This window comes from Mus musculus, chromosome 4 (genome assembly GCF_000001635.26).
Source record: "Mus musculus strain C57BL/6J chromosome 4, GRCm38.p6 C57BL/6J".
NCBI classification, from domain to species: domain Eukaryota; kingdom Metazoa; phylum Chordata; class Mammalia; order Rodentia; family Muridae; genus Mus; species Mus musculus.
Window position 1 is genome coordinate 130,048,984 of NC_000070.6, and position 26,829 is coordinate 130,075,812.

The 26,829-nt window shown below is 52.8% G+C and overlaps 1 protein-coding gene across 8 annotated transcripts in view; it reads left to right on the forward strand.

The window, feature by feature from the left end:
- The window catches only part of Col16a1 (collagen, type XVI, alpha 1), a 51,461-nt gene that overhangs the window by 1,167 nt on the left and 23,465 nt on the right, over positions 1-26,829 (forward strand). For 5 of the 8 annotated variants that reach the window (XM_011240386.3, XM_006502642.4, XM_006502647.4 and 2 more), the window contains exons 2-42: positions 650-756; positions 2,672-2,746; positions 2,834-2,951; positions 3,869-3,992; positions 4,271-4,537; positions 5,163-5,243; positions 5,366-5,491; positions 6,154-6,207; positions 6,484-6,510; positions 7,007-7,042; positions 7,960-7,986; positions 9,010-9,072; positions 9,314-9,355; positions 9,443-9,487; positions 9,568-9,603; positions 9,974-10,036; positions 10,327-10,371; positions 10,459-10,554; positions 10,749-10,787; positions 11,241-11,285; positions 11,465-11,500; positions 11,891-12,001; positions 12,362-12,397; positions 12,619-12,654; positions 12,729-12,812; positions 13,074-13,118; positions 15,881-15,916; positions 16,057-16,101; positions 16,391-16,522; positions 17,198-17,233; positions 17,623-17,730; positions 18,010-18,132; positions 18,236-18,289; positions 18,503-18,544; positions 19,379-19,414; positions 19,500-19,553; positions 19,702-19,770; positions 23,272-23,298; positions 23,843-23,902; positions 24,086-24,133; positions 24,257-24,310. In XM_011240386.3, the coding sequence (XP_011238688.1) occupies positions 684-756; positions 2,672-2,746; positions 2,834-2,951; positions 3,869-3,992; positions 4,271-4,537; positions 5,163-5,243; positions 5,366-5,491; positions 6,154-6,207; positions 6,484-6,510; positions 7,007-7,042; positions 7,960-7,986; positions 9,010-9,072; positions 9,314-9,355; positions 9,443-9,487; positions 9,568-9,603; positions 9,974-10,036; positions 10,327-10,371; positions 10,459-10,554; positions 10,749-10,787; positions 11,241-11,285; positions 11,465-11,500; positions 11,891-12,001; positions 12,362-12,397; positions 12,619-12,654; positions 12,729-12,812; positions 13,074-13,118; positions 15,881-15,916; positions 16,057-16,101; positions 16,391-16,522; positions 17,198-17,233; positions 17,623-17,730; positions 18,010-18,132; positions 18,236-18,289; positions 18,503-18,544; positions 19,379-19,414; positions 19,500-19,553; positions 19,702-19,770; positions 23,272-23,298; positions 23,843-23,902; positions 24,086-24,133; positions 24,257-24,310 (2,754 nt within the window). In that variant the 5' untranslated portion in view covers positions 650-683. Of the gene's footprint in view, positions 1-343; positions 444-622; positions 757-2,671; positions 2,747-2,833; positions 2,952-3,868; positions 3,993-4,270; positions 4,538-5,162; positions 5,244-5,365; positions 5,492-6,153; positions 6,208-6,483; positions 6,511-7,006; positions 7,043-7,959; positions 7,987-9,009; positions 9,073-9,313; positions 9,356-9,442; positions 9,488-9,567; positions 9,604-9,973; positions 10,037-10,326; positions 10,372-10,458; positions 10,555-10,748; positions 10,788-11,240; positions 11,286-11,464; positions 11,501-11,890; positions 12,002-12,361; positions 12,398-12,618; positions 12,655-12,728; positions 12,813-13,073; positions 13,119-15,880; positions 15,917-16,056; positions 16,102-16,390; positions 16,523-17,197; positions 17,234-17,622; positions 17,731-18,009; positions 18,133-18,235; positions 18,290-18,502; positions 18,545-19,378; positions 19,415-19,499; positions 19,554-19,701; positions 19,771-23,271; positions 23,299-23,842; positions 23,903-24,085; positions 24,134-24,256; positions 24,311-26,829 lie in introns of all 8 variants that reach the window. The other 3 variants (XM_006502641.3, XM_006502640.4, XM_006502643.4) reach the window with 3 other exon arrangements.

Here is a 26,829-nt window from a genome sequence, read left to right on the forward strand (position 1 = left end):
ATCAGGGTTTAATAAAACAAAAAGACGAGCATCCATCAGCGGGAGAGGTTGGCAACGGGGTCCTGAGCCCTGGTGACCTGCTCTCCTGCCCCTGTACACACAAGGGGAAGCTTTCTTGGCTCATACACAGCCCTGTGATCTCTGCCAAGAGACTCAGTCCAGTCTTCAGCCCCTGACCTTGTAGGTGCCTGGCAGGGCTAACCTGGGCTCAGCTGAGCACAGCTCTCCAGGTACTGGGCCACTATGCACCAGTGCAGAACACAGCCCTGGGATTCGTGAAACATTTTTGATAAATTGCCTCTGCTCATGGCCCCTTGCTTTCTCTGCCTCTGTGATCTTTTAGAACCCTCTAGACCTCTCCTCAACCCAGCGGCAAGCTCATGACATAGCAGAAGCTGTCTGGGCCTTGCTTCTGTGCTTCAGCTAGGCTTGTGCTCGGGCTGGTGAGTGTCTAGGGCATACCGGTGGTTAAATATTTTCTTTATTACTACTGCCCAGATTCTCACCCCAGGCTTGTGTGGGGCCTCTAAGAGGAACTGACACCAAGCCCTTATCCCTGCAGTCCCTGGTACATGGGTCCCAAGAAGGCTGTCACTTACCCACACTTTTGGGCACTCTGAAGCCCACCCCCCATGTCTCTGGTTGTCAGGTGCCGAGGCTGCAGCTGATCTCTCTGGACCAGCATGTTGACATCCTGGGCTCCCGGCCTGTGGGTGCTCGGGCTCTGGGCCACCTTCAGCCATGGGACAAATATAGGTGAGCTGACACAGGCCTACATCTGACTCCCTGAGATGGTCTTTGCACATACGTGACCATGTATATCTCAGCCATTTGGCATTTATGGGCAAGTGTAGAGGCAGAGCTCAGGTTAGCTCAGGCGGTGTTTACGTACATGAGCCTGTGTGAGTGAGCTGGTGTGTGTGTGTGTGTGTGTGTGTGTGTGTGTCTTGTCTCTGTGTGTCTCTGGTTTTGCAACTTGAGAAGCTCAGTACATGCATCTGTATGTATTCCTGGATCTCTGGGCAGTGGGGAGGAAACAGGCTCCCTCTGAGGCGCATCTTTACATTTCTTGCTGTCTAGCGAGAGGGGAAAGAGCAGAGAACCACACTCTCCCTCCAAAAGGCAACACTTCCGGAAAGCTGCCCAGCCCCTCTGTTCCCTCTCATGGTCAGGACTCCATCCTCCAGGCATAGGCTCCTCCTTTGCACCAGCCTGGATCTCTGATGACTGCCCACCCCATGGCTCAGCCTCTGGACAGGGAGAGGGTGCAGCTTTCCAGGGCTCAAAGCCAAGGGAAATTGACCAGGCAGTCTGCCTGGCCTTGCTGGGTGCCCTCTGGGCTTGGTAGCTGCATCACCTATCCAGGAAGGAGCCATACTCCTAGGGCCCAAGTCCAGGCATCTGGGGTGTGTGAGACTGCTATTGTATGCACATGTATGTGTGCACACCATGTATATGTGTACATGTGCGTGTGTGTGTGTGTGTGTGTGTGTGCGTGCGCACGCATGCGCACACATGCACATGTGTTTCTGTGTGTGTATTGAGAGTTTTTCCCTCCTTTCCCTCACTGGGTCCCTTAGAGGGCCTGGGGCAGAGGATTTCAACATCTGTAAGGAATCTGGGCCCATTGCCAAGGGTGAGTCACCCATTGCCTGGGAGATGCTGAAGACAGTGATGGTCTTTCCGGCCAGACTTGGGGGTGGAGATTCCAGTGGGTCACTGTGCCCAGGGACACAGAGCTCTATCTTTCAGCTAGGCTGGGCAGAGGGTTGGCTATCTACTGGAAGGAAGGTGATCTGACTGGCTTGGCCTGGCTTTCCCATCAGCTTTTCTGGGAGGGCCGTTTGATCTTAGCCCCTATCTGTTTGATGTAGCACCTCCCATCAACGTTTCTGGTCCCAGGAAGAGGGACACAGCCTCAGGGAAAAGGAGGCTCATAGCCACTAACCTCTCCCTTTGGGACTTTAGACTTGTGCCCTTGTCTAAAAGCTGATAGTGCTTTAATAAGTCTTGTCTGGAGCCTAAGGCGTGATGATGCCCGTGAGCTTGTGGTCCTCTCAGCCTCTTTCTTTTTGTTGTGTCACTGGCTGGGTATGCAGGGGAAAAGCCATTGGATTTTCTACTTTGAATATGGGGCGTAGAACACCACCCATTGCCCAGGACACATGTGACATTGCACGTGGCAGCCCTGTGGGCATGGGATGCATAGCTCATGCGTGTATAGTCATGTATACACCGCTGCATGTAACACCAAGGGTGCACAAAGCTCATTTCTTCTGTTCCTTAGGAATAACACTAGAAAGAACATGAGCACGCTCCTCACTGCCTGGGCTCTGACCCACCTAGCATTTCTTGTTTCTTTCACTCCCTGTCATAGTCCCAGCCCCAGCTGGGGTTGTTGGGAGACTGGGGTCTCCGGACTCTGGTCCTGTTCTGCTGTTGATTCACTCAGCAGCTTTGGGACAGATCCCAGATCTCAGCCCTCCCTGCTATGTGCTGGGTTCTCCCTGCGCAGCCAGGTCAGAGGCCAAGCTTGAGCACAGCATTAAGGCAGACTAGGTTAAAGGTCCCGAAGAAAGACTATGGACATGTCCCCTCCTGAGAATTCCCGGAGCTCTGCTGGGCAGTCGCCCTCCTGAGTTCCTAATGCTCCGGGCCAACTCTGTCCCAGGTGAGCGGTGCCCAACTTCACAGCAAGAAGGACTCAAGCTAGAACACAGTAGTGACCCATCAACCAACGTGACTGGTGAGTGCAGCCTCCGCCAGCCCTTACCCACTTCCTGGAGTAGCCTGTGCTTCTCCTCAGCTGTGCTTCTCCTCTGGTGTCCCAAAGGCTTCAACCTAATCCGCCGACTGAACCTCATGAAGACATCTGCCATCAAGAAGATCCGCAACCCCAAGGGGCCACTCATCTTGAGGCTGGGGGCTGCCCCAGTGACCCAACCAACTCGGTAAAGGACTCTGGGAAGCCTCCCAGAGTTCATAGTGACCTCAGCCACACCCCAGGAACTCTGACCCTAGAGGCTATTTTGGGTACCCTCCTGCCAAAACTCTACCTATTGTCCACCACTGGGCTTGCAGGGTGGGTTTTGTGTGTGCGTGCTGCCTGGAAACCCAGCCTGGATCTCACAGGCAATGGCAGAACCATGTTTAAATCCCACAGTCACCCTGAGAATCCCAGGGTGATGTCAAGAGCCTATGTCTGTGTGAGTGTTATCTTGCATGAAGTCTAATTTGCAGCAGCCGCTAGGCAGTCTGAATCTTGCTGGCCGATGTCTCTTTGTAGCTGTGTTCATACAGAACCCTTGGTCTCTTTCTCAGCATCTCTCCTTCCACCCCAGGCTTGTACACCATGCTGGCTTCCTTGGGAGCCCCCTTGCCAAAGTTGGAATGTAATGCTGAGATAGAAAAACATTGAAGTTATTTATTATGTGTATGTGTGTTATGCCTGCATGTTATGTATGTGCACACCACATGCATGCAGTGCCTAGAGAGGCCAGAAGGGGGCATTAGATCTCCCGAGACTTCAGTTACAGATGGTCTGAGTTGCTCTCTGGGCACTGGGAATCCAACCCTGGTTGTCTGGGAGAGCAGCCAGTACTCTTAATCACTGAACCATCTCTCCAGTCCTCTGAGGTGATAATTCAAGGATATTGTTAATGCTCCCCTGCCCCATCAGACCCTATGAGGCTTCGCGGGGACAAGCTCCTCCATCTGTCACCACTGGCTATCCCAGTAGCCAACCAACCCTCAGCACCTGAGCGCAAGATGCTATGTTAGGATGAACGTGTGTATGTTTTGGGGGTGTGAGCTGTGCTTGTCGCCAGCAGGCTCGTCAGTTCTGAGTGCCCTCTCTTTTCCACCACAGACGAGTGTTCCCTCGAGGCCTCCCAGAGGAGTTTGCCCTGGTCCTGACAGTGCTTCTGAAGAAACACACCTTCCGGAACACATGGTACTTGTTCCAAGTGACTGATGCAAATGGGTACCCACAGGTGAGTCCACCCCTTCCCTCCCCTAGTCCTTGGGCGATGGTTGTAATAGTCTAACTCAGCTTCTATTCAAACTTGTGGCTTCTGGGCTTCTCCGCTCCATCGAGAGACTACGCCCAACGCCCAACGCCCAGCGCCCAATGCATGTTCTCAGGATGCTCTTCTCTGTGACCCAGGCAGCTTTCTCCCCTCCTGTGAGATGAGCTTGAGGCCCCAGCTTTGCCAAGCTATGCCTCTAGAGCTCTGAATCTCTGTCCTTTCTCTTTCCCAATTTGTCACAGATCTCCTTGGAAGTCAACAGCCAGGAGCGGAGTCTAGAGCTCCGGGCACAGGGCCAAGATGGTGACTTTGTGTCCTGCATCTTCCCAGTGCCCCAGCTCTTCGATCTGCGTTGGCACAAGCTGATGCTGAGCGTGGCAGGCCGTGTGGCCTCTGTGCATGTGGACTGTGTCTCAGCTTCCTCCCAGCCTCTGGGACCCCGGCAATCCATCCGGCCTGGGGGACATGTATTTCTGGGCTTGGACGCTGAGCAGGGCAAGCCGGTTTCAGTGAGTACTGGGTCCTGGGTTTTGCTCCCACCTCCCAGGGAGCCTTGAGCTCCTGAGGGTGTTTCTGAGCCATTGCCTTAGCTATGTGGCCTAACCAAGCTAATTTAACTTTCCAGGCCCTCTACCATCCAGGTTCTATATGTCTCCAGCATGTTCCTCGAATCTCTCTATTGAGTCTGATCCATCCTAGTCTGATGGATCACCTACCAAATTTGCATATTTGCACCTTTGCTCACGCTTCTTCCTTTACCTACAGAGCTTTTCCTTGTATATTCATTTACAGGACGGGCCCTGTTTGAATGGAGCCCCCTCTTCCTGCCCACCTCCTCCATCTTCCTCTGGGAATATTCTCTCTCTCTCTCTCTCTCTCTCTCTCTCTCTCTCTCTCTCTCTCTCTCTCTCTCTTTCTCTCTCTCTCTCTCTACCTCCCTTCCTTTCTCTATTCCTCCCCCCTCCCTCCTCTCTCTGCTTTTGGCAACAGCTCTATTCTTGATGGCCTCCCCCGACCAGCCTGGAAAGACCCTAAAGTCAAATCCTGGGGCGAAGACGTCTTTGAGCTTCTTTAGGGACCATGGGAGAGTTCTTTGATCATCTGAAATAAGATGAACTCGTGTGTCCCCTGCAGTTTGACCTTCAGCAGGCGCACATCTACTGCGACCCGGAGCTGGTGCTGGAGGAAGGCTGCTGTGAGATCTTACCGGGAGGGGTGAGTAGTTGGCTCCTAGCACATGCTGCGCTGGAGAGGGGGCAGCCTGCACAGGGACGGCAGAGGTCTGAGGATGCATCTGCCTCTGTGCTGACCCTGGCTACCTTTCTCCCACATTGCAGTGTCCCCCAGAGACCTCCAAGTCACGCCGGGACACCCAGAGCAATGAGCTCATTGAGATCAATCCTCAGACAGAGGGCAAGGTCTACACCCGGTGCTTCTGCTTGGAGGAACCTCAGAACAGCAAGGTGGGTGAGCAGGGGAGACTGTCCCACCCCTCACTTGGCTGAGGCTTGCCACCAGGTTCAGCTGACCATGTGCCTAGGCTGGGGAAGTCCCCCAAATGTGGACTCAATGTAGGTCTTACCTTACGGAACTCAGGGAGGCAGAGAGAGAACCCGTGGAACAACCCTGTCTGCTCCTCGTTGGCACTGACCGTTATGCTGCCCTATTTCCGACTTGCTAATGCATCCTGTGGAGGGCGGGACCCCATTTGCGGTTTCTCCTGTACAGGGATATCTGGGCTCAGAGACCAGGCTGCCCTGGGCTTGCTCACTTTCCTAGCACCATGGCCAGCCACCCTGTCCACTCTCAGGTTCTTTGGAGATGGCAGGGGAACTTCTTCCTTCCCTTAGCCCCACCCTCAGGCTGGGCAGTGTCCCTGCCTACCCAGGCAGCATGCCCAGCCTTTGGCTGCAGAAACACAAGATCCCATTCATTCAATGTCTGTTTTCTACAACATCACATGGGGGGGGGGGTGCCCGTGGGGGCAGCCTCAGGGGCCTGAGCAAACCCTTGATGATCTGGGAGGTGTCAGATGCCAAGTTGAAAGGGGTGCCTGGCATCCATGTGCTCTGCCTGGATGCCCCATTCCAGCACAGACCCCAGAACCATCCCTCTGTCTGTCCAGGTGGACGCGCAGCTCATGGGAAGAAACATCCAGAAAGCAGAAAGGGGGACAAAGGTAGAGATGGCGGCTGAGGGGGTGAGCCCACGGTGCCCTCTGTCTGCCCTGCATTCCCTCTATAAAACCCTTGGAAGAGATGCTGTACTCCCACTCTCTTCCTGCCCGGACAGAGCTTGGCTGCGCAGTGCCAGCTCTGAGAAGGGGAGACAGACTGGGCGGGACACAGTACTGGGCATTCTCTAGAGAGCTGGCTCCTGCCTGCGCTTGTACAGGGGCTTGGAGCAATGTTTGGTCCCAGGTTCCTCTCCCACTCCCATGCCTCCTTTTTCTCAGGTCCACCAGGGGACTGGAGTTAATGAGGTGAGCCTTTTGTCTGCACGGGACTCTAGGATTCTGGTGGGGGGGGGGCATCAGTACTCCCTCCTTGGATAAAGAAAGGTTTGAGGCTTGGAGCCTAAGGTGTGGGGGTGATGGATAACGGAAACACCCAACATTCCAGAGGGCCCAACTCTAGGCCTTGATTGCCCTGGATTGTAGGGTGGAAGTCCAGGAAGTCACTCCTGCTGAGTTGGAGGCCATGGGTATCATGGGGAAAATATGTCTTAGCTGCGAAACCCTTCTTCCCTGACACACTGTGTGGCCTTGAGCTTGTTACTGTTTTACTGTTTCTGTCTCGGCTTTCTTTTGTTCCTTTTAAAGAGGTGCTCTTTGTACCTTGAGAGGTGTGTGTGTGTGTGTGTGTGTGTGTGTGTGTGTGTGTGTGTGTGTGTGTGCGCACGCGCGATGCACACTTGTGCTGGGTAGGGCTAATCTCAGAGGCCCAGAATTGACCTGCAGGCCTGTTCTTGCTTTTCAGTGCCCACCCTGTGCCCACAGTGCCCGGGAGAGCAATGTGAGTCAATGAAGGAGCCAGTCTGGGAGTGGGTGTTGCCTGGAGTGGACTGGAGCTTCCTGGTAGAGGACAAGGGGGGCTTTGTTCAATTTCCCATCACTCCCCTGCCTGATTCCCAGAGCTAGGCTTGTCCCCACCCCTAAGCCCACCAAGCCAGGGCTGCCTTGAAGGCAGCACTGGCCCTGACGTCTCAATGGAGTGTTGTGATCTAGGGTGGTGGCCTGAGTAGGGGATGGGGTCGGGGGAGAACAGGACTCAAGACCTTGGTTGCTGATTTCAGCTGTGCCTCCAGGCCTCAGACCCACTTTGATCACAAGGTACCATATGCCACCTTGGAGACGTAGAGCAGGGCCGGAACAGCCCAGTGTCTCACAGCTCAGAGCCTGAACATTCTCCTCTCCTCCTCCTCCAAAGCTAGCCTAGCCCAGCTTTCCCACTGGGAGTTGGAAGGACAGGGTTTGGGGCTCATGTGAGCTGTCTGGTACCTATTGTGCCCCTTCCATAGGCATCGAGAGTTACTGTGTTTTTAGCATTCATTCACAAAGGGCATGGATCTCCTAATTCTCGGGGGGGGGGGGTTAGAAGTACCCACACTTCTTCCAGCCAGCCTGTCTCTTTTTCTACCCAGTCTCCCATAAAATCCCAAATGCACTGGGGTTGCCATGGCAACTGAGTGACCATGTTAGCCTAACAATTTGAGGTGGGGCTGGCCAAAAGCAGGCAGGTTGGAGAAAGTAGACCCCTAGGTTGGCTTTATAGCCTTGAAAAGTAGTGTCAGCATGCTGATTGGCCTAGGAGGCAGACCTGGCGTTGGACTTTGGTCATGTTGTGGTGAACCCAACTGACTTCCTTGCTCTCTCTGGACCGCGGGTTGTTCCCTGAAGTTTAATATTCTTGTCCTTCTTCTGTTCCCTTAGGTCACACTTGGTCCCTCTGGCCTCAAGGTAAGACCTTATCAGAATTCTCCTATCTTCCCTTGGTGACTGTGGTCCTTCCCACTTCATGTGGCTCTTGTGGTCTTGCATTTATAGCAGAACTATCCCCCAGTGTGCGTAAGCTTGTGTTAGAACCAGTGGGCTGTGTGTATAGAGTCCAGAACTACCACCTGCTGCAGCCCTCTGGGTACCAGGCCCTGTGCCCTGTGTGTGCAATACTAGAAGGCGAGTGCTCCCCTTTGGCATCTGAGGACTCACGGTGTCAGCCATAGGTCACAGTGATCGTATGTGGGTGTGCCTGTAATGTTCTGGAACACACGTCTGCTGGTCTGCACCCATGTGGCCACAGGCTGAAGATTGAGCCCATGTATACCTGCAGGCCTGATGGGCCTCAAGCTTGTGGGTGATGGGTGAACATGGCTCATGTAGGCGAATGCTGTGTTTCCTTTGCCGGCTGTGAGCGTGGGGGCTCTGCCCATCGTACTGCTGACAGCACCCAGGCTTTTTTTTGCTCATTCCTGGAGACAGGTGTGGCATCGTTTCTGTTTTACTGATGAAGAATCTGAGTCTCAGGGAGGTGACCCTGCCTCTGCCCTGAGTCCTGTGTTAGCAAGCACGGGGTTCGAGCTCAGGAAACTTGACAATTAGCTGTCATGGGCTTATGTCATCCTGCATGTCTACACAACGTGTTCACATGCTGAGGATATGCTGTTGTGTTTGCTAATGTGCATGCCCATGGGTGTGGGGGAAGGGATACTCCCTGCGTGAGCCGGTAGGTTTGCCAAATAGCCTTTTGGTGTGTATGGAGTCCACGCACTGTGTGTAATGAGTGCATGGTGTGGGGGGTAGGAGGAGGGTTTGTGTGTGCATGTGCTCGTGTGCGTGTGCATGTGCGTGTGTGTGTGTGTGTGTGTGTGTGTGTGTGTGTGTGTGCGTGCATTTACAGAGTAGATGGGTGGAGGCAACCAGGGGTGGGGAGCCCTTTTTTCAGGCTCTCTTTTGGCACAGACATCATTCTGGTTTTACCCACAGGGAGGGAAAGGCGAACGAGGCCTGACTGGACCATCAGGCCCCAAGGGAGAGAAGGGAGCACGGGTAAGTACCCTAACCAAGTCCACATCGGGGCCTCTCCCACCTAGCTGGGAGGCTTCATGGGATGTAAACCAGCACCCCCTCCTCTCAGAGGAAAGCTGGCCACACGGGTGTTTGGGCAGGGTTCAGTGGGGGCTAATGTGCAGAAGTGTCTATTCTAGGGGTACCTGGGTCTTTCCTAGCAACAGGTTTTTGTCGACTCCCCCAGAAGGTCCTAGCCTTGACCCCTGTTCCTTACTCACAGGGCAATGACTGTGTTCGAGTGTCCCCTGATGCCCCACTTCAGGTAAGACTGACTGGGAGGTAAGGCCTGCTTCAGGGCTAAGACAAGGCCATTCTGGCCACTTAATACTCCTCTTGTCTCTTTTGTCAGTGTGTAGAAGGCCCGAAAGGAGAGAAGGGAGAATCAGGGGACTTGGTAAGCCTGGGACCCGCCACAGGGCAGGACGGATCCTGGGTTCAGCCTCATCATTCATTTGTGCCCCCTCCTCATCTTAGGGACCCCCAGGACTCCCAGGACCAACAGGCCAGAAGGTAATAACAGGCTTATGTTTGGAGGGGTGGGTGCGTGGATGGACCCCAGGCCCTCCATTCAAGAGGAGAGAAGCCCCTAGAGGATGATGAGAGTTGGCAGGGTTCACTGCCCCTTCCCCATCCCTTCTAGTCTCCTGCCTGATCCAAATACCCATCACATCTAGAAGGGAATGCCTACATGCTTGTCGAATGAGAGGTCCAGCTGGCTTGGAAGTTCTTTCTGTTGTCTGCCCTCCTGTGGAAGGCTCTCTTTTTTTAGAAGAGGCAGAGTCAGGGAGGGGGGGACTCTGGAAGGCGCTTGCCCCTCCCCCGACAGGAACCATCCTGCTTCTTTTCCTCAGTCCTGCTCCCTTGTCTCTTCCTTCTCCAGGGCCAGAAAGGGGAGAAGGGTGATGGAGGCCTCAAAGGACTTCCAGGAAAGCCAGGACGAGATGTATGTGGCTGGGAAACCCTCCCTAGGCCTCAGAATGCTAGAATCTAACTCAGAGATCCACCCTCCTCCTCCTGGCCAAGGAAGTGAGGTGCTATGTCCCAGGAGGCGTAGCAAAGCGGGTACAGATACTGAACCCCGCCCTTTGACATTTGTTGGTCTCAGGGCACCAGGTTAAGGTCTGGCATTGGGGGAGGGAAGGTGAGGGGGGTACAGGTGGGTAATTACCCTCCTGTCTCAGTGGGGCAGGTGCCAGGATCCTGGTTGTCCCTACCTGGCCCTCTTATCCACAGGGTCGGCCAGGAGAGATCTGTGTCATTGGACCCAAAGGGCAGAAAGTGAGTCGCAGGCCTGGGTGTGGGAAGGGGCAGGCGGTAGGGGTAGTAAGGTGGTGCCCCTCTCATACTCACTTACCTGTGTGACAGGGAGACCCAGGCTTTGTTGGGCCTGAGGGACTGGCAGGAGAGCCTGGGCCACCTGGCCTCCCTGGACCACCTGGGATAGGACTGCCTGGGACTCCTGTAAGTGTCCCCTCACCTGCCCTGCTGCCCTCTCTGGAGACCTTTGTCTCCCCCGCCCCCCCCCCCGCCACCAGGGTGGGGCTGAGTTGGGGATGAGACCCAGTCCCAGGAGTGCAGGTTGGAGGGTGGCTTAAGACAAAACTGATCACCATGCTGTAAAGAGGAAACTTGTATCACCCTGTTTCTGCCATCAGGGAGATCCAGGTGGCCCACCAGGCCCTAAGGGAGAAAAGGTAGGCACAGGGGTGTCATGGACATGGGGTGGGGTGTGATCATGCAGTGCGCGTGCCAGGAGGTGACCAGGCGATGGGCTGAGAGCGGCTCAGTTCAGCCAGGCTGTATGGGGTGGGTGGGGGGTTGTCTCTACTCCACTACTAGCTGGGGTGGGAGCCTTGGCCATGGTGAGCAGCCAGTTACTGGAACTGGAGTGGTCAGTCTGTCTATCTATCTGTCTGTCTGTCTGTCTGTAACCTCCTCCTTGTACTAGGGAAGGATACTCAGAGCCCTTGTCACCTCTTATCTTTTTTCAGAGCTAGGCACACAGGTAGACAGGCAATAGGAAAAAAGGGTTTATCCAGCCAGTGGTCCACACTGAGATGGGAGGCTCAGCTGAGGGTCAGAATGAAGGGGCAAACAGGCAAAGGTCACATCAGTGGGAGCCTCCCCTTTAACCCTTCCGATTACAGGGCAGCTCTGGAATACCAGGAAAGGAAGGCCCAGGAGGGAAGCCGGTGAGTGACCACAAGCCCACCAGGCCCAGATCTGCTCTTCCAGAGTCTCCAGGGGGAAGGGCTTGGGTCCTCAGCTCCTCCCTGATATACCAATATACCAGAATACTAAACCCTGTGCCCGGCCTTAATGTCCCATGCTTCTCTCTCTCTCTCTCTTTCTCTTTTAACTTTCCCAATAGGGGAAACCAGGAGTGCCAGGGACTAAGGGAGAGAAGGTAAGCTCCTTGTGTGGCTGCCCTAGATTGGGTTGAGTTGGGAACAGGTGTGTGTGTGTGTGGGGGGGGGAGTCAGGCAGATCCAGACTCTGTCTCAGGCATCTGCAGGGTCTATGAGCATGGAGGGCCATTTAGCTTCTCTCTCAGCCCAAATCTCATGTCTGTCAATTGGGTGCATGTATCTCCCCTGGCTTGCTTTGAGGACATAGTTCCAGGCTGTCAGGGACTCCTTCCCTGAGTGAATGAGTCACTTGGACAGGCAGCCCCTGCAGTTGTCCTGTTGTCTGCTTGGATGATGGGAAAACACCTAAAACAGGTGTGACAGGAGCCTTCGTCTTGCCCGAGGTCTCGGCCCCACCCTAACCTCTTGTGGTTCTTCTCTTCTGCTAGGGTGACCCCTGTGAAGTGTGCCCAACGCTGCCTGAAGGGTCCCAGAATTTTGTGGGGCTCCCTGGAAAACCAGGGCCTAAAGGGGAACCAGGTGATCCTGCTCCAGCCTGGGTGAGTGCCCAAGTGGCCACTGAGGAACATATGTACAAGACAGATGCAAGACAGCCAGAGGGACTGGCTGCTTCTCAGTACCACTGAGATTACTGAGTGTAGCCTAGATGGAATTTGAACCATAGAGCTTGGTGTGGGCTAGAGTGTCATCCCAGGTTTCCATGGCAACCTCCCAGAACTTTTCCCCAAGAGACTCTAGGGTATCCTTTGGGCAGGGTAGGGTGAAACCACATCTTACTGTAAGTGAAGCTTGGCTAGGTTTGGATATTGGGTAGAGAAATGAAAGGAAGTGGTGAGGGCAAGGGTTAAGGTCCTAGTCCAGCCTTCTCATCCTACTCCTTCATATACCCTCTCTTTCAGGAGGGCCTAGGAACTGTGGGACTGAAAGGTGACCGGGTATGTAAAGAACTTTCTAACATGGACATTTAGGCTGTTATTTCCCTTTTTGTTCTATGGGTTGATGGGCACTGCCTCTGGCATGAATCCGTCAGGAATGGGGCAATTTAAAGGGCATATATGTGATGTGTCACCCTCTGTCCTTAAATATAGCTGGAGCAATTTGGGCTGTCCCAATTTTCTTACTCTTAGCCCACGAACCATTTTTTTTTTCCTTGCAGGGAGATCCAGGCATCCAAGGAATGAAAGGAGAGAAGGTGAGGTGTCCCCGTGCCCTGGTCCTCGCCTTCTGTCCACCGAGATGATTCTGACTGCTCTCTTCCTTCCCTAGGGGGAGCCCTGCTCATCCTGTAGTTCAGGGGTCGGAGCCCAGCATCTTGGGCCCTCTCCTGGCCATGGTTTACCTGGCCTTCCGGTGAGTGACCTGCCCTTGGCATACTAATGACTGTCCTGGCTCTTTGGGTCCCATGCTTTGGGGCAGGGACCAAGAGTTCGCCACAAAGCAGCCTGCACTCTGGTACTTTCCTTTGTCCCTGTGCTAGGCTGCTACTTGTAAAGTAGTAACTGTCTAGCGGTCCCTCGTTCCTTTCTCTTGCTGGGTGGACACCGGGAGCTTGGAGGGGTGTCAGGCAGGGATGCTGTAACTCCATCTTGATGTTTTCTGTTTTGTTTTAAGGGCACATCTGGAATTCCTGGGCCAAGAGGCCTGAAAGGGGAGAAGGTGAGGTCTGGGATAGATATCAGGGGGCACAGGCAAGGCAAGGGGAGAGGCACGGGGAGACAGCCCTGGGAGGCTAGGGAGGCAGGGGTCAAACTGCAGCTTCACAGACAAAAATATCCATCAGGGTTTCCCTGAGCAGAGTCAAGGAATTTAGTTCTAAGAACCTCATGTTCTCCAAGAGAATTCCTTAGTGTTGTATTTTTAATTTAATGATAATCTAAAACGATTAAGCACATCCAAGACTACCTTAAAGCAAAATAATATTTAACTCTCCTTTCTACTTATTACGTGACAGGCACAGTTCCAAGCCTTGTGCATGTTTTAATCTTGTTTCATTCTCCCATGTTCTAATGGAGTACAGTTCTCTACTATTCCCATCTTCTGGATGAGGAAAAAGAGACAGAAAAAGGCCCAGGGAATCTCCCTGTGCCTTGTGGGTGTTTGAGCCTGGGGAAGTCTGGCTCCAGAGTCTATGATCTCCACTCCTCGGCTGGTTGGCTGGACTTGGATGCCCATGTTCACATTTGTATTCATGATTGTTCTAGATTTCTAGTAGAGGGTTGCTCAAATGAGGGGCTCTGTGGATGCCAGTGCCCAAGTGGGAGACACATTGGGGGCAGGGTGGGGGGTGTTCAGATTCACATGGTATTTCTCAAATGGAGTTTTAGTACCCGTCCCAAACCCTGCTCTCCTTCCATTAGTGTGTATGATGTGCCCCTGTGTGCATGGGTGTGTGTGTGCGTGTGCATGTGCACGTGCATGTGTGGGTATGCATGCATGCGAGTGCACACTACTGAGATTGAACCAGGATCTAGCACATGCTTTGCAAGCACTCTACACTGAGCTGCGTCCCCTGCTCCATAGAGACTTAAGGAACCCTTATTTTACCCTTTATTTTGAGATAGGGTCTCACTAAGTTGCCCAGGCTGGCTTTGAACTCACAATGTACCTCAGACGGGCCTCGACCTGTGATCCTCCTACCTACCCCTCCTTAAGTAGCTGGCTTAGAGGCCTGTGCCACCAGGCCTTTTCCATCCCAGCAAATCGCATAACCCAAATCCCCAAAGCCAATGTCATCCTTCACTCCTTTCCCCACATCGTTTCCCCCTTCATCCCACCCCAGACACAAGTCCCGATGGTACTGCCACATCTCCCTCGGCTCTCCCTGCTTCTCTCACGTGTGCCCCTGGGTCCCCATGGTCTCACTCCTAATGGTAGTGACCTCCTCTGGCCTGCATGTGTCTACTGTGGCCCTTCAACAGCCCATTTATCACCGAGCAGTTAGTGTGCCTTTGTAGAAAGAACTGCAGTGACAGAACTTCCTGCTTACATGCCTTCTGGGACTTGACTCCGTGCCACAGTCCTGCTGGCCCTCATTCTGAGCATCTTCTCTCCTGGATTCCCCTCCTCCTCTGTGCCTTCCTTTGCTTTCGCCAGCAGAGCCTTCTTACACACACACACACACACACACACACACACACACACACACACACACACACTGGAATATGTGGAGACTGTTCCCACCTCCAGACTTCACTCCTGTAGAAACCCAGAAGGCTCCTCCCCACCTCCTTCCAATGGCTGGCCTCATTCTCATCTGTCTGATGATCACGGTCCTACCCCGGACGACCCATATAAACGGGATTCCTTCCTGGTCTACATCATTACCTTGTTTCCTTCATCACACTCGTTACCATTTAAGGTTACTCTTTTAAAAGCTCCAGCCATAAAGCTCTTGCCTTGTAAGCATGAGGACCTGGATCTGAATTTCCAGCATCCACCGAAAAAAAACCAGGAGCCACAGCACTGTGGGTGAGGAGACCCACGGAACCCTGGAGCTCACTGACCAGTCAGCCAAGCTGAACTGCTGAGCTTCAGGCTCAGTGAGGAGAGGGGCTGGAGAGATGGCTCAGCAGGCAAGAGCACTGGCTGTTCTTCCAGAGGACCCGGGTTCCATTCCCAGCATGCACATGGCAGCTCACAACTCTCTGTAACTCCAGTTTCAGGGGAATCTGACACCCTGACACAGGCAAAACACTAATGCACATAAAAATAAAAATAAATAAATTAAAATGTGGAGAATGATTGAGGAAGATGCCTGATGTCAACTCTGGCTGCTACCCATATATACATACAACACACACACACACACAGCTGAGCATATACTTCAGCTGGTAGAGTGCTTGCCTGGTATGTTCAAATCCCTGAGCTTGATCCCCAGTACTATATAAACTGGGCAAGGTGGTGCACACCCAAGGCAGGAGGATCAGAAGTTCAAGGTCAACCTTGACTACATAGCATAGAGTTTCTTCTTCTTCTTCTTCTTCTTCTTCTTCTTCTTCTTATTATTATTATTATTATTATTATTATTATTATTATTATTGTTGTTGTTGTTGTTGTTGTTGTAAGAAAGCTCTTAAGTGTGCAAGGTCCAGGAGGCATTTTTGCCTGTGATGTTCACATTCATAGCACCTAGCCCAGTGCTCAGGGCCAAAGGGCATTTGATGAACAGCTCTTGGAGAAAAGACTATTCGATCTCAGCCTGGGTAGCATGAGGCCAAGTCTGGGCTTCTGGGACAGGAGCTGGTTATAGAGACATAGCTTCAAGACTGTGGCTGGTCAGGGGTCCCTGGGGGGTTGGGAGGAGTCCTAATCTCTGAGTCTTACTTTCCCTTGCCAGTGGACATCCCAAAGGTCCTCTCGTGTACCCGCAGGTCTGCCCTGTTTCCTCTTTAACTTTGTGCTCTCTGCTTGGCCCTCAGGGTAGTTTTGGCGATACAGGACCGGCTGGAGTTCCGGTATGTATTCTTCAGGTGGCAGTGGCTCAGGGGAGGGCATGGTAGAAGGTACTGCGCTTCACAGGGGAACTGAGAGCCTAGGGCTTGTCTGCATAGGCTAGGCAGGTTCTGGGCATTGGCTTATGTGGTTTCTCATGCAGGGATCACCAGGACCAGTGGGACCAGCTGGCATCAAAGGGGCAAAGGTCAGTCTGGGGCATCCCTTGCATGTTGTCAGGGCACACCTCTGAAGAAAATGTCTCTTTTCTGGCCCGTTCCACTCCAAATCTTGGGTCCCCTGCAGTCTGTGGGGGTAAATTCTGGCTCTTACTGGTATGGCCTTGCTTCTGTCTTGCTTCGTCACGTGCTCCCAATCTCTCCTGAGACATCCCTCACTTGGTAGATGTGCCACATTGGAACTAGCTACGCTCTGCAGCCCTGGATCCCAAGCCTCAGGTTGCAGGAACCCCTTAACCCAATATCCTTGCTCTGCAGGGGGAGCCCTGTGAGCCCTGCACAGCCTTGTCTGAGCTACAAGATGGGGACATGCGTGTGGTTCATCTGCCCGGCCCAGCTGGAGAGAAGGGAGAGCCTGGGTCCCCGGGCTTCGGGCTGCCTGGGAAGCAGGTAAATTCTGGAGATGGTTGTGGGCAGGATGCACGAAAGAGCAATGGTGCCCGCAGCATCTCTAGACTTCTTGAGCAGCAGGGCCAAGTGGGATGAGAGCAACACCTTTGTGTCTAGTGCAGCCTGTGTGCATCCCTTATACACACTTCTGTCCTTCATCCTGGGACATAGAATGGTGAAACCTTAGCAGAGCTGGGTTCCAAGCTGGTTCCGATTTAAAAGAAAAAAAAGATCTTTGACTTGAGCAAGTTTCTTTTGTTCTCTGTCCATCTGGGTCCTGTCCTTCGAGGTGAACCCAGTCATGATTTGGGTGAAGCCCTGAGCAGCACACAAGAGACTCTGGAGAAATGGCAGAGTGGCTGTGGTATGATAGCTGCTGCTCGAATTGTGACAGCAAACACTGGCCCAGCCGAAGAGTAACCTCACAAGAACTCTATGGTGCAGAAGCCCACACTGCTTTATCAGCCTCGTTTGACAGATGGGGAAACTGAGGCTAGATAAGGGGATGGGTGAGGTGATCTGCCTAGGTCATACAGGCAGAAGTGTCTCCAACGGTAGACAGGTTCCCCAGCCTTGTGTCTCACAGTCGGCCACATCCCCTGGGTTGCCCACAGTGCTGGGTACCCAGGGGTGTTCATCCTGTGGGAACCGGTGCTGAGACCGTTTTCTCCTCAGGGTAAAGCAGGAGAGCGTGGACTCAAGGGGCAGAAGGTGAGAGAATGTGAATAGGCATAGAGGTGGGTGGGTACCCTGGTCGACATACAGTACAGGCCTCTATGCCCACTCCTCCCTCCCCCTCCTCCCTTTTCCCCCTCTCCCTCCTCCCTCTTCCTTCCTTAATTGAAAATACATTTTAACAGAATATATTCTGATCTGTTTCCCTCCAAACTCTTTCCATATCCCCTCTACCTTCCCACCCATCCAACTCCATGTGACCGCCCACCCTTCTCCCTCCCCCCTTTCCTTGATTGCTCCTCCTAATCTCCACTCCCTTCTTAGCCCCCAGCCCACAGAAGGGACTGTGATTGCCCACAGGTCTCAAGGGGCACTCTGTTCCCAGCTGGGTGACACTTGTCCTCCTTAAACACGACTCCTTACAGGGGGATGCTGGGAATCCAGGAGACCCTGGAACACCAGGCATCACAGGGCAGCCTGGGATATCTGGAGAGCCTGGGATTCGAGGTCCTGCAGGACCAAAAGGAGAAAAGGTCGGTGGGCCAGGCGTGGGAGAGGAGTTTGTTGTGTGGGCAAACAGAAATCAAGGGGCCTTTAATGAGTGGTACTGCAAAGAGCCTCAAGGGAGACCGGGGCATTAGATTCCACAGGCGCTTTACTGCAGCTTGGAGTACCTGGGATCTATTTTGTTTTCTCCGCGGAGGAGAAGCAGAAGAGGGGTGGGGCTCTCAGAGGATGCAGGGGAACCCTTTGCAATGCCCCCAGGCCTGGCATTCAGATCTAGCTCACAGGCTCCCCCTGTCTCTGACCAGGGTGATGGATGCACTGCCTGCCCTAGCCTGCAGGGGGCGTTGACCGATGTATCGGGACTGCCTGGGAAACCTGGCCCCAAAGGAGAGCCAGGTCCAGAAGGTGTGGGCCATCCCGGTAAACCAGTAAGTGCCATTGGTTCATCCTCTCACCCTTCCCTGCCGGTGTGTTGCTTCTCTAGCTGGCCAACACACCAAGGTTATCCATGGGTTCCCCTGTTCCTTTTAGGGCCAGCCTGGTCTACCAGGAGTTCAAGGGCCCCCAGGACCGAAGGGCACTCAGGTTTGTATGGGAATGAAGGCCCTTCCCTGGTGGGTTTTTTTGGGGGGGGGGGAAGATGGGGAGGAGGAGGGGGAGGAATGGGGGATGGGAACTGTGAGACAGAAAGCCTGGAATGAGGGATTCCAGACTGGTGAAAGGTGGAAGTAGAGGAGGCTACAAAGAGGCTGGGGGATGGGCTGAGAATTTCCAGCCAGGGTTGTTTTACCTCTTCAGGGAGAGCCTGGACCTCCAGGCACGGGTGCTGAGGGACCCCAGGTGAGTATCTCCCCTCACCTCTGCCTTCCTGATTGCTTCCAACACTTCCATAGCTGCCAGTTCCCCAATCCAGGAGCTCTTCCTGTCACTAGATGCTAAGGGCACAGCTCTGTGACCAGGGGTCACACAGCAGCCTGGCCTGATATCTGTAGTGGTGGTGGTCATCGTCTTCTTCTTCTTCTTCTTCTTCTTCTTCTTCTTCTTCTTCTTCTTCTTCTTCTTCTTCTTCTTCTTCTTCTTCTTCTTCTTCTTCTTCTTCTTCTCCCTTCCTTCCTTCCTTCCTTCCTTCCTTCCTTCCTTCCTTCCTTCCTTCCTCTTCCTCTTCTTCCTTCCTTCCTTCTTCCTTCTTCCTTCTTCCTTCTTCCTTCTTCCTCTTCCTCTTCCTCTTCCTCTTCCTCTTCCTCTTCCTCTTCCTCTTCCTCTTCCTCTTCCTCTTCCTCTTCCTCTTCTTCTTCTTCTTCTTCTTCTTCTTCTTCTTCTTCTTCTTCTTCTTCTTCTTCTTCTTCTTCTTCTTCTTCTTCTTTCTTCTTCTGAGACAGGGTCTCTCTACATAGACCTATCTATCCTGGAATTCACTATGTAGACCAGGTTACCCTTGAACTCACACAGATCTGCCAGTGCCTCTGTCATCTAAGTGCTGGGATTAAAGAAGGGCTTATGGCAACATGCTTTGCCAGAATTTGGCTTTGCCCTTATTACTTTAACCCTGAGTCTTCGTGGGGAGCTCTCTTGAGTTGGGACTGGCAGACACCCTCCCAGATCTGCCAGTGACACAGGTACAAGGGGCAGGTGCCTTTGGCCGCTGTGCCACAGACTACCCATTCTGACTTGCAGGGGGAGCCTGGAACCCAGGGTTTGCCTGGCACTCAGGTAGGTCTCCTATGGCCTGGAGGTGGCTGACAGGGCAAGGGGCCATTTTACCAGAAGAGATTACCAGACATGTTTCCATCTGCAGGGCCTTCCCGGACCTCGGGGACCACCTGGCTCAGCTGGGGAAAAGGGTGCCCAGGTGAGCCTCTTCTGCTGCGGTTGTTGGAGCTGCAGCATGGGGACCTGAGGCCAAGTGATGCTGGTCAGAGGGGTGCCTGAGATCCATTCAGTACATCTCAGTGCTGGCTTCAAACCATGCCTCAAGAGCCTGTTCTTCCCCCCCACAGGGATCTCCGGGGCCCAAAGGAGCCATAGGACCCATGGGACCTCCTGGTGCTGGTGTCTCGGGGCCTCCGGTAAGAGCCTTTCCTACATACGACTATGCTGGAGCTGTTGGGTCATGACACTGCTGCTGGGGAGAGGGCACGGAGCTGATGCTTCTGTCTCAGCAGCCTGGGGTGGGAGGAGACAGGCCTCCTGGGCTGCCCTCTGTGTGTGTGTGTGTGTGTGTGTGTGTGTGTGTGTGTGTGTGTGTGTGTGTGTGTATACACCTTTGGATGCTATGTACTGAACTCCAGTCCTTTGGAAGAGCAGCAAGTGCTCTTAACTGCTGAGTCATCTCTCAGTATGTCTCTTTTTAAAAATTATATATATATATATATATATATATATATGTGTGTGTGTGTGTGTGTATGTGTGTGTGTGTGTGTGTGTGTGTGTGTGTGTGAGGGGTGTTCAAGGACTAGGGAGCTGGCTCAGTGTATAAAGTGCTTGCTGCACAAGCATGAGGCCACAAGTTTGCCCCTTGTGTCCTCACATCCATGTAAAAAGTCAGATGTGGCCAGGTAATGGGAAAACGCCTTTCATCCCATCATTTGGGAGGTAGAGGCAATGGATCTCTTCAAATTCAAGGCCAGCTTGGTCTCCATAGCCTATTTCAGGACAGCCAAGAACTATAGAGAGAGATCCTGTCTCAAAAACAAACAACTCAGGAGACAGAGGAAGGTAGATCTCTTGAGTTCAAGGCTAGCTTGATCTACAGAAGCAAGTTCTAGGACAGCCAGGGCTGCATAGAGACATCTTGTCTCAAAAACCTCTACTACCATCACCAGTAACAACAACAAATAATGGTCAGATGTGACTGCATGTACCTGCAACCCCAATACTGTAACCCCTAGGACTCCCTGGCCAATCAGCCTAGACTAACTGTAAAGTCCCAGGTACCTAAGAGAGATAAACAAGCAAACAAATCAAACAACTTAAGCCAAGATAGGTGCCTCCTGTGGAATGACAGCCAAAGTTGACTTCTGACCTCTCCACATGCATGCACACATACATGTGTACCCATACACACACACATACATGTACACACACACACACACACACACACACACACACAATTTCCCTTTACTTTTATTTTATGTGTATGAATGTTTTGCTTGCGTTATGCATGCCTGGTGCCTGCGGAGGTCAGAATAGAGTGTCCGATCCCCTGGATCTGCAGTTGCAGATGGTCCTGAACTACCATGTAGATGCTGGGACTCTGACCTGGGTCCTTTGCAAGAGCAGTAAGTGCTTTTAAATGCTGAGCCATTGCTCCAGCCCAGCATTTTACTTTTAAAATCAGCTGTAGTAATTATCCGTATTACCAGGGCACATTCACCCGAGGTGAGCTGAGCCAGTCTCTGTGATCCGTATGTCATCTTCTGATCATCATTTCTTTGTGTCCAGAACCCTCAGCCACTGTGCTGTTTGTAAACTGGGGTCACCTTCCTGTTCTGTAGAAAACTAGAAATTGTTTACCCAAACTAGTAGAAATGTGGTCACCATTATCCAGCTCCCTCCGTTTCTCCCTCTCAGCCTCTAGGAATCACCGCCTCACCTCTTCCCCGGCTTGGAGATATACATTTTTAGCTTCTGAATAAAGGGAACAATGGTCATCTCCATTTTTGGAGCAGTGGCCCACTGAGCCCTCCCTGTGCTCAGTCAGCTCTGAACATGCAGAAAGACGCTGTTGTGATGATTATTATTGATGTTAGAGACAAGGACTGACACTATAAGCCAGACTTAACTGGAACTCAGCTGTGTAGTCCAGGCTCGTACTGAACTTTTGGCAACCGTCTCCTCTCTGCTTCCTAAGTACTGGGGTTGCAGGTATGAGCTAGGGGCTGCTGGGGTTTTTCATATCCATACACAGGGAGAGCAAAGACCAGAGAGTAGAGGGTGGAGCTGGGAATTTGAAGCCCATCCCTTACTGTAAAACCCTGGAGCCCATCGGGACCATGCACTGAGTGTCTGAGGGAATAGAAACGTTTTATTCCAGTCTGCCCAAGACAATGACTCCATGCTTAACAGATGTGTCTATTGAGCAAATTGCATAGATTAGGTAATAATAAGTGCATTTTCTCATTTTAGTCATCAAAGACCTGTCTAATAGTCAGCTTCTACTCCACGTGAACCCACTAGAATTTTACAAAATGATAATTTTAGCCTGAATCAAAGAAATGCCACCTTTCAGCCAGCCCGTGCCATGCTGGGCCCTGGGCAAATGTATAATTTTTCTTGAGCTTTTGGTAATGTTGAAAATAGCCCAGTGAGCCTATCCTTTCCCTATCCTTTGTAGATCCCTAGAGCAATTGTTGTTTGAGTTTGGAGAACATTGATAGAATCTGCCTGGTGGTGCCAAAGCCTATGGGGGCGGGGGGGGGGGGTTAGGCGGGCAGGAATTCGCCCAAGCCAGTATGGACTGGTCGGTTTTGCCCAGCAGAACTAGACCATCAGAATCCCTGCCTGTCTCAGGGAGCCCTAGGCTAAAGGTGGAGTTGGAGATTTGTCCCAGGGTGGCTTTGAGCCCCGGATGTGAAGGTGGACTGCCCCCAGGAAGGCAATCATGGGGATGTCTTGCAGCAAAGCAACCTCTCTGGGCCACAGCACATCTGTGTGTTTGCTCAAGCTTTATCCTAGTCAGAAGCACTGACCGATCTCTCCTGTTATATCCCACCCAGGAGGCCTCCTGGTCTGCCACACACTCACTAATTGTGTCACACTCATTATCTATGTGTCCCACTCACTGATTGTGTCATACCAGCTGTGTGGCACACTCAGCAGCTGTGTGCCACACTCAGCAGCTGTGTGTCACACTCACTAATTGTGTCACACTCATTATCTATGTGTCTCACTCACTGATTGTCACACTCACCAGCTGTGTGTCACACTCAGCAGCTGTGTGCCACACTCAGCAGCTGTGTGTCACACTCACTAATTGTGTCACACTCATTATCTATGTGTCTCACTCACTGATTGTCACACTCACCAGCTGTGTGTCACACTCACTAATTGTGTCACACTCATTATCTATGTGTCCCACTCACTGATTGTGTCATACCAGCTGTGTGTCACACTCAGCAGCTGTGTGCCACACTCAGCAGCTGTGTGTCACACTCACCAGCTGTGTGTCACACTCACTAATTGTGTGTCACACTCACCAGCTGTATGACTTTAGGCATGTAACAGCGTCTCGGAGTGGATAAAACAACTTCCATTCTCCCTATCTCTGATCACAGAAATAGGAAGAATGAGGGCAAAGAGAAAAAGAAGGAAGTGGGGACTCTGGGCCCACAGATCCATGGGGCTAGGTCTGTGTGCTGACCATGTGATCTGAAATTTCTTCCAGCCTCAGTTTCCTCATTTGCAAAACAGAATAGCACTGCCCTGCAGGGGCCAGGTGTGGGGCTGAGAGGACAGACTGGGCTTTCAGGAGCAGCACTGAGCACCGTGCCCAGGCTGCAGGGTTCTGTGGCTGGCCTGGCTTCCTGCTCCCACCTATTCAACCTCTCTGTATTTTCTTTCCTCTGCAGGGCCAAAAGGGATCACGAGGCGAGAAAGTAAGTCTCTAGGGCCCAGGCTGCTGCTCTTTGGGAACGGGCTAGAGTCCCATCGCCCCATAGTAGGTGTTCAGGCTGGAGGGTGGGTGGGGTCGCCTTGCTGTCCTGTGGGTACTACCCTGACTTCATGTAGATAATGGTGACTCAGAATTCAACCATGATCCCAGGAGACCAGAGAACACCAAGGTCCCTTTAGTGGACAGCTATCCTTTCACAGGGAAGATGGAGGGACGAGGAACCAGGACGGAAGGGTACAGTGCCAGCCAGGGCCTTGGAGAGTGGGGCTGCTCAGGATGGAGCTTTGATTGCTACAGGGAGATTACTTGGGCTGATGGTGACTTAACTAAATGACCACTACGCGCCACACACGACCTGTCCCCTGCACTCTATGGAGTCAGTTACCATCATCCACCTTGGGCAGCTGAGGGGCCTGTGGGTTGCCGGAAGACATGGCATCTCCGTTCCTAAAGCTCATGCCACCTCCCAGATGAGGTTCCAGACTCTCCGTCTCTGCTACCTCACACCACGGCTCTTGTCTTGCCAGGGTGAACCGGGAGAGTGTTCCTGCCCTTCTCGGGGAGAGCCCATCTTCTCGGGCATGCCGGTGAGTGGGCTGACCTTCTTTTCTTGCCTTGCCCCCTGGCTCCTTGCCTCACCAGGTGCCAGTGGGCAAGAGCCCTGCCAGGTTTTGTGTCCCAGCCAGCCCTGTCCCCATGCAGCTCTGTGCTTGGTGTAGACGTTTGCCTATAACCTCTCCCCTTCTTTTGCGACCCCGACTCCTACCCAGGGTGCTCCGGGACTATGGATGGGCAGCTCCTCGCAGCCGGGCCCGCAGGTGTGTGTGGCTTGTGTCCTTTGTCTTGCCTCCTGTCGCGGCTTTTCCCGCCATGACACTACTGCCGTCCATGGTGGCAGGGAGCTCTCTTCCACCCCTCTAATTTTGTCTTCTCTCCTGCAGGGTCCCCCAGGTGTCCCCGGACCACCAGGTCCCCCCGGAATGCCTGGATTGCAGGTAAAAGGACTAGAGACTAGAAGAGAGTCTAGAGATTGGGGGGGGGGGACAGGAACCAAGCAGTTGTTGGGGCTCCTCCATGCTGGACCCAAGTGCACTGGTTCCTCTATGCACACATCTGCTGTGATTTCTTAGTGCCATGGCTTCCTCGCATGGTGTGCTGGGCTCACAGATCCCTCGTTTTGGCTTGTGGACTCCCAGCCTCATTCTGAGGAACGTCCTATCATGTTTTAGCCCCGGAGACCCACTAATAGAATCCACACCAGGCCTGGCAAGAACCCAGGCTCTGAGGCCAAGCACTATACTGGTCCAGAGTGCACTGTTGGAACAGCAGTCAGTATGTGTTGGTGTGACATGCATTTGTGCCTATGTGATCTTTCCCATGTATGGTTTTAGATGCTGGGATATAGTGGTGGATCAAGCATTAGTAGCCCTGCAAGAGAGGCAGACAATAAGTAATATCTAGACTAAGGGGATGATAAGGCTGGGTATAGGGATGGATGGTGGGAAAATAGGGAAGATACTTGTGAAAAATATTAAAGAATAATGGGTGCCATTTAGAGCTGGGAAGACGCCTCGTCAGTAACGTGCTCACCATACAAGCTTAAAGACCTTGAATTCAGATCCCTTGCTCCCACATAAAAAGCCAGGCACAATGGCCTGCGCCTGTAACTCCAGTGCTGGGGAGGCAGAGACAGGTGGATGGCTGCGTGGGGCTGCCTGGCCAGCCAGTCTAAGTGAATAGGTAAGCTGCAGCTTCAGCGAGAAACCCTGTCTCAGATGTTAAGGTGGAAAGCCGATGAGATCGCTCCAGCAATAAAGGCGCTCGCTCACATGCAGGCCTGCTGACCTGGCTCCCATCCCCACATCCCACAAGGTAGAAGGAGAGAAGGAAACCCTCAGCTGTCCTCTGACCTGTCCACGCTTGCTGTGTCATTGTGTGACACACACAGAGGCATACACTCACATACACACAGTACACACGCGCACACTCACTCATACACGTATACACACACGAGCACATACATGCACACACACACATTAAATTAAAATAAGGTGGAGAGCAACTGAGGAAGACACCCAGTGTTAACATCTGGTCTCAACGTGCAAATGCATACACATACATGCGCATGACTTGCACACACATGTGCATGTACACCTGAACATATATGCACATGCAAATCAAAGGTGACATTTGGATCAAGATGTAAAGGAAATGCAAGTGAACCTGTTGAGGAGAAAACATGTCTGGGGAGGAGCACACGTGGGGAGGAGCACCTCTGGGGAGGAGCACCTCTGGGGAGATGCACCCCTAGCAGGGAAAGCAGCAGGTGCAAAGGCCTAGAAGTGAGAATGTCCATGGTGTCCTCAGGAAATAGCACAGAGGCCAGAGATAGGAAGGAAGGAATATCAGGAGGAGCCGAGATCTGTGTCACACTTCCAGCCTCAGTTTGAGTCTCCTTTCTGCCATGTGCTCTGTGACGCTGGGCAAGTCACTTAACCTCGCGATGTCTGCATACCTTTATCTATGAAATACAGATAATTATAGCACCTGCCTCAGTGGCTTCTTGCGAGTATTGAATAAGCTTGTGTGTTCAGTGCGTGTGAAATCTTTCCTGGCACACCGTGAATGCCCGGAGGGTTAGCTGTCCCCACAATGTTTCATGTGGGGAACTATGTCACAACTTGGACAGCTTAAGCTCTGAGAGGTGAGGTGTCTTGTCCCAGGTCACCCAGCCAGGTATTAAAGCCTCGGGGCTTTCCCTAGCAGAGCCCTTCCTCCTTCTTCCTCTGCATTTCAGGACAGTCCTCAGGGGAGGGGTCACTCCCCAGGAACCAGAGCCCACACCACACACTTGGCAGTCCCTGCACGGGATGAAAGAGTCCAAGCTTCCTGTGCAGTGCCAGCAGCAGCCAGTGATCTGTCAGCAGGGGGCACGGAGTTTGCTTGGGGAGGCTGAGTCATTTCAAAGTGACCCATTAACCAGGGAGAGCTGGCGTAGTGTGTGAACTGTGCCAAGCCACACTGGGGGAACGAGGGCAGGGAAAAAAAAGTGCTGAGTGTAATCCCAGGACCCAGAATCGGATCTGACGCCAGTGCCCGCAACCAACCCGGGGCTGCCACAGGCACCTGCCCTGTGCCAGGCTTCTCTGTGCAGGGGGGTGGAGCCAGGGATGGATGGCTGACACTTGTTTGCTGGAGGCTGCATCCTTCCAACGCCTTCACACGGCATTTGTCTTGATCCATTTCCCAGATGAGGTGCCTGAGACACAGAGGCTAAGAAATGTGCCCGAGGTTTTTAACAACTGGCAGGTAGTAGTCAAACCTGGCTGCATCCCCTCCTTGTACAGGAGAACACAGATATGTAATTCAATCAGGCTAAGAATCACACTCTCAGGCTTGAGCTAACACCGCAGCACTGGAGAGTGGAACAATGCAGTAACGGCTGGGGTGTCGCTCAGTTGGTAGGGTGCTTGACTAGCATACAAAACTTGAGCGAGGTGGCACATGCCTGTAA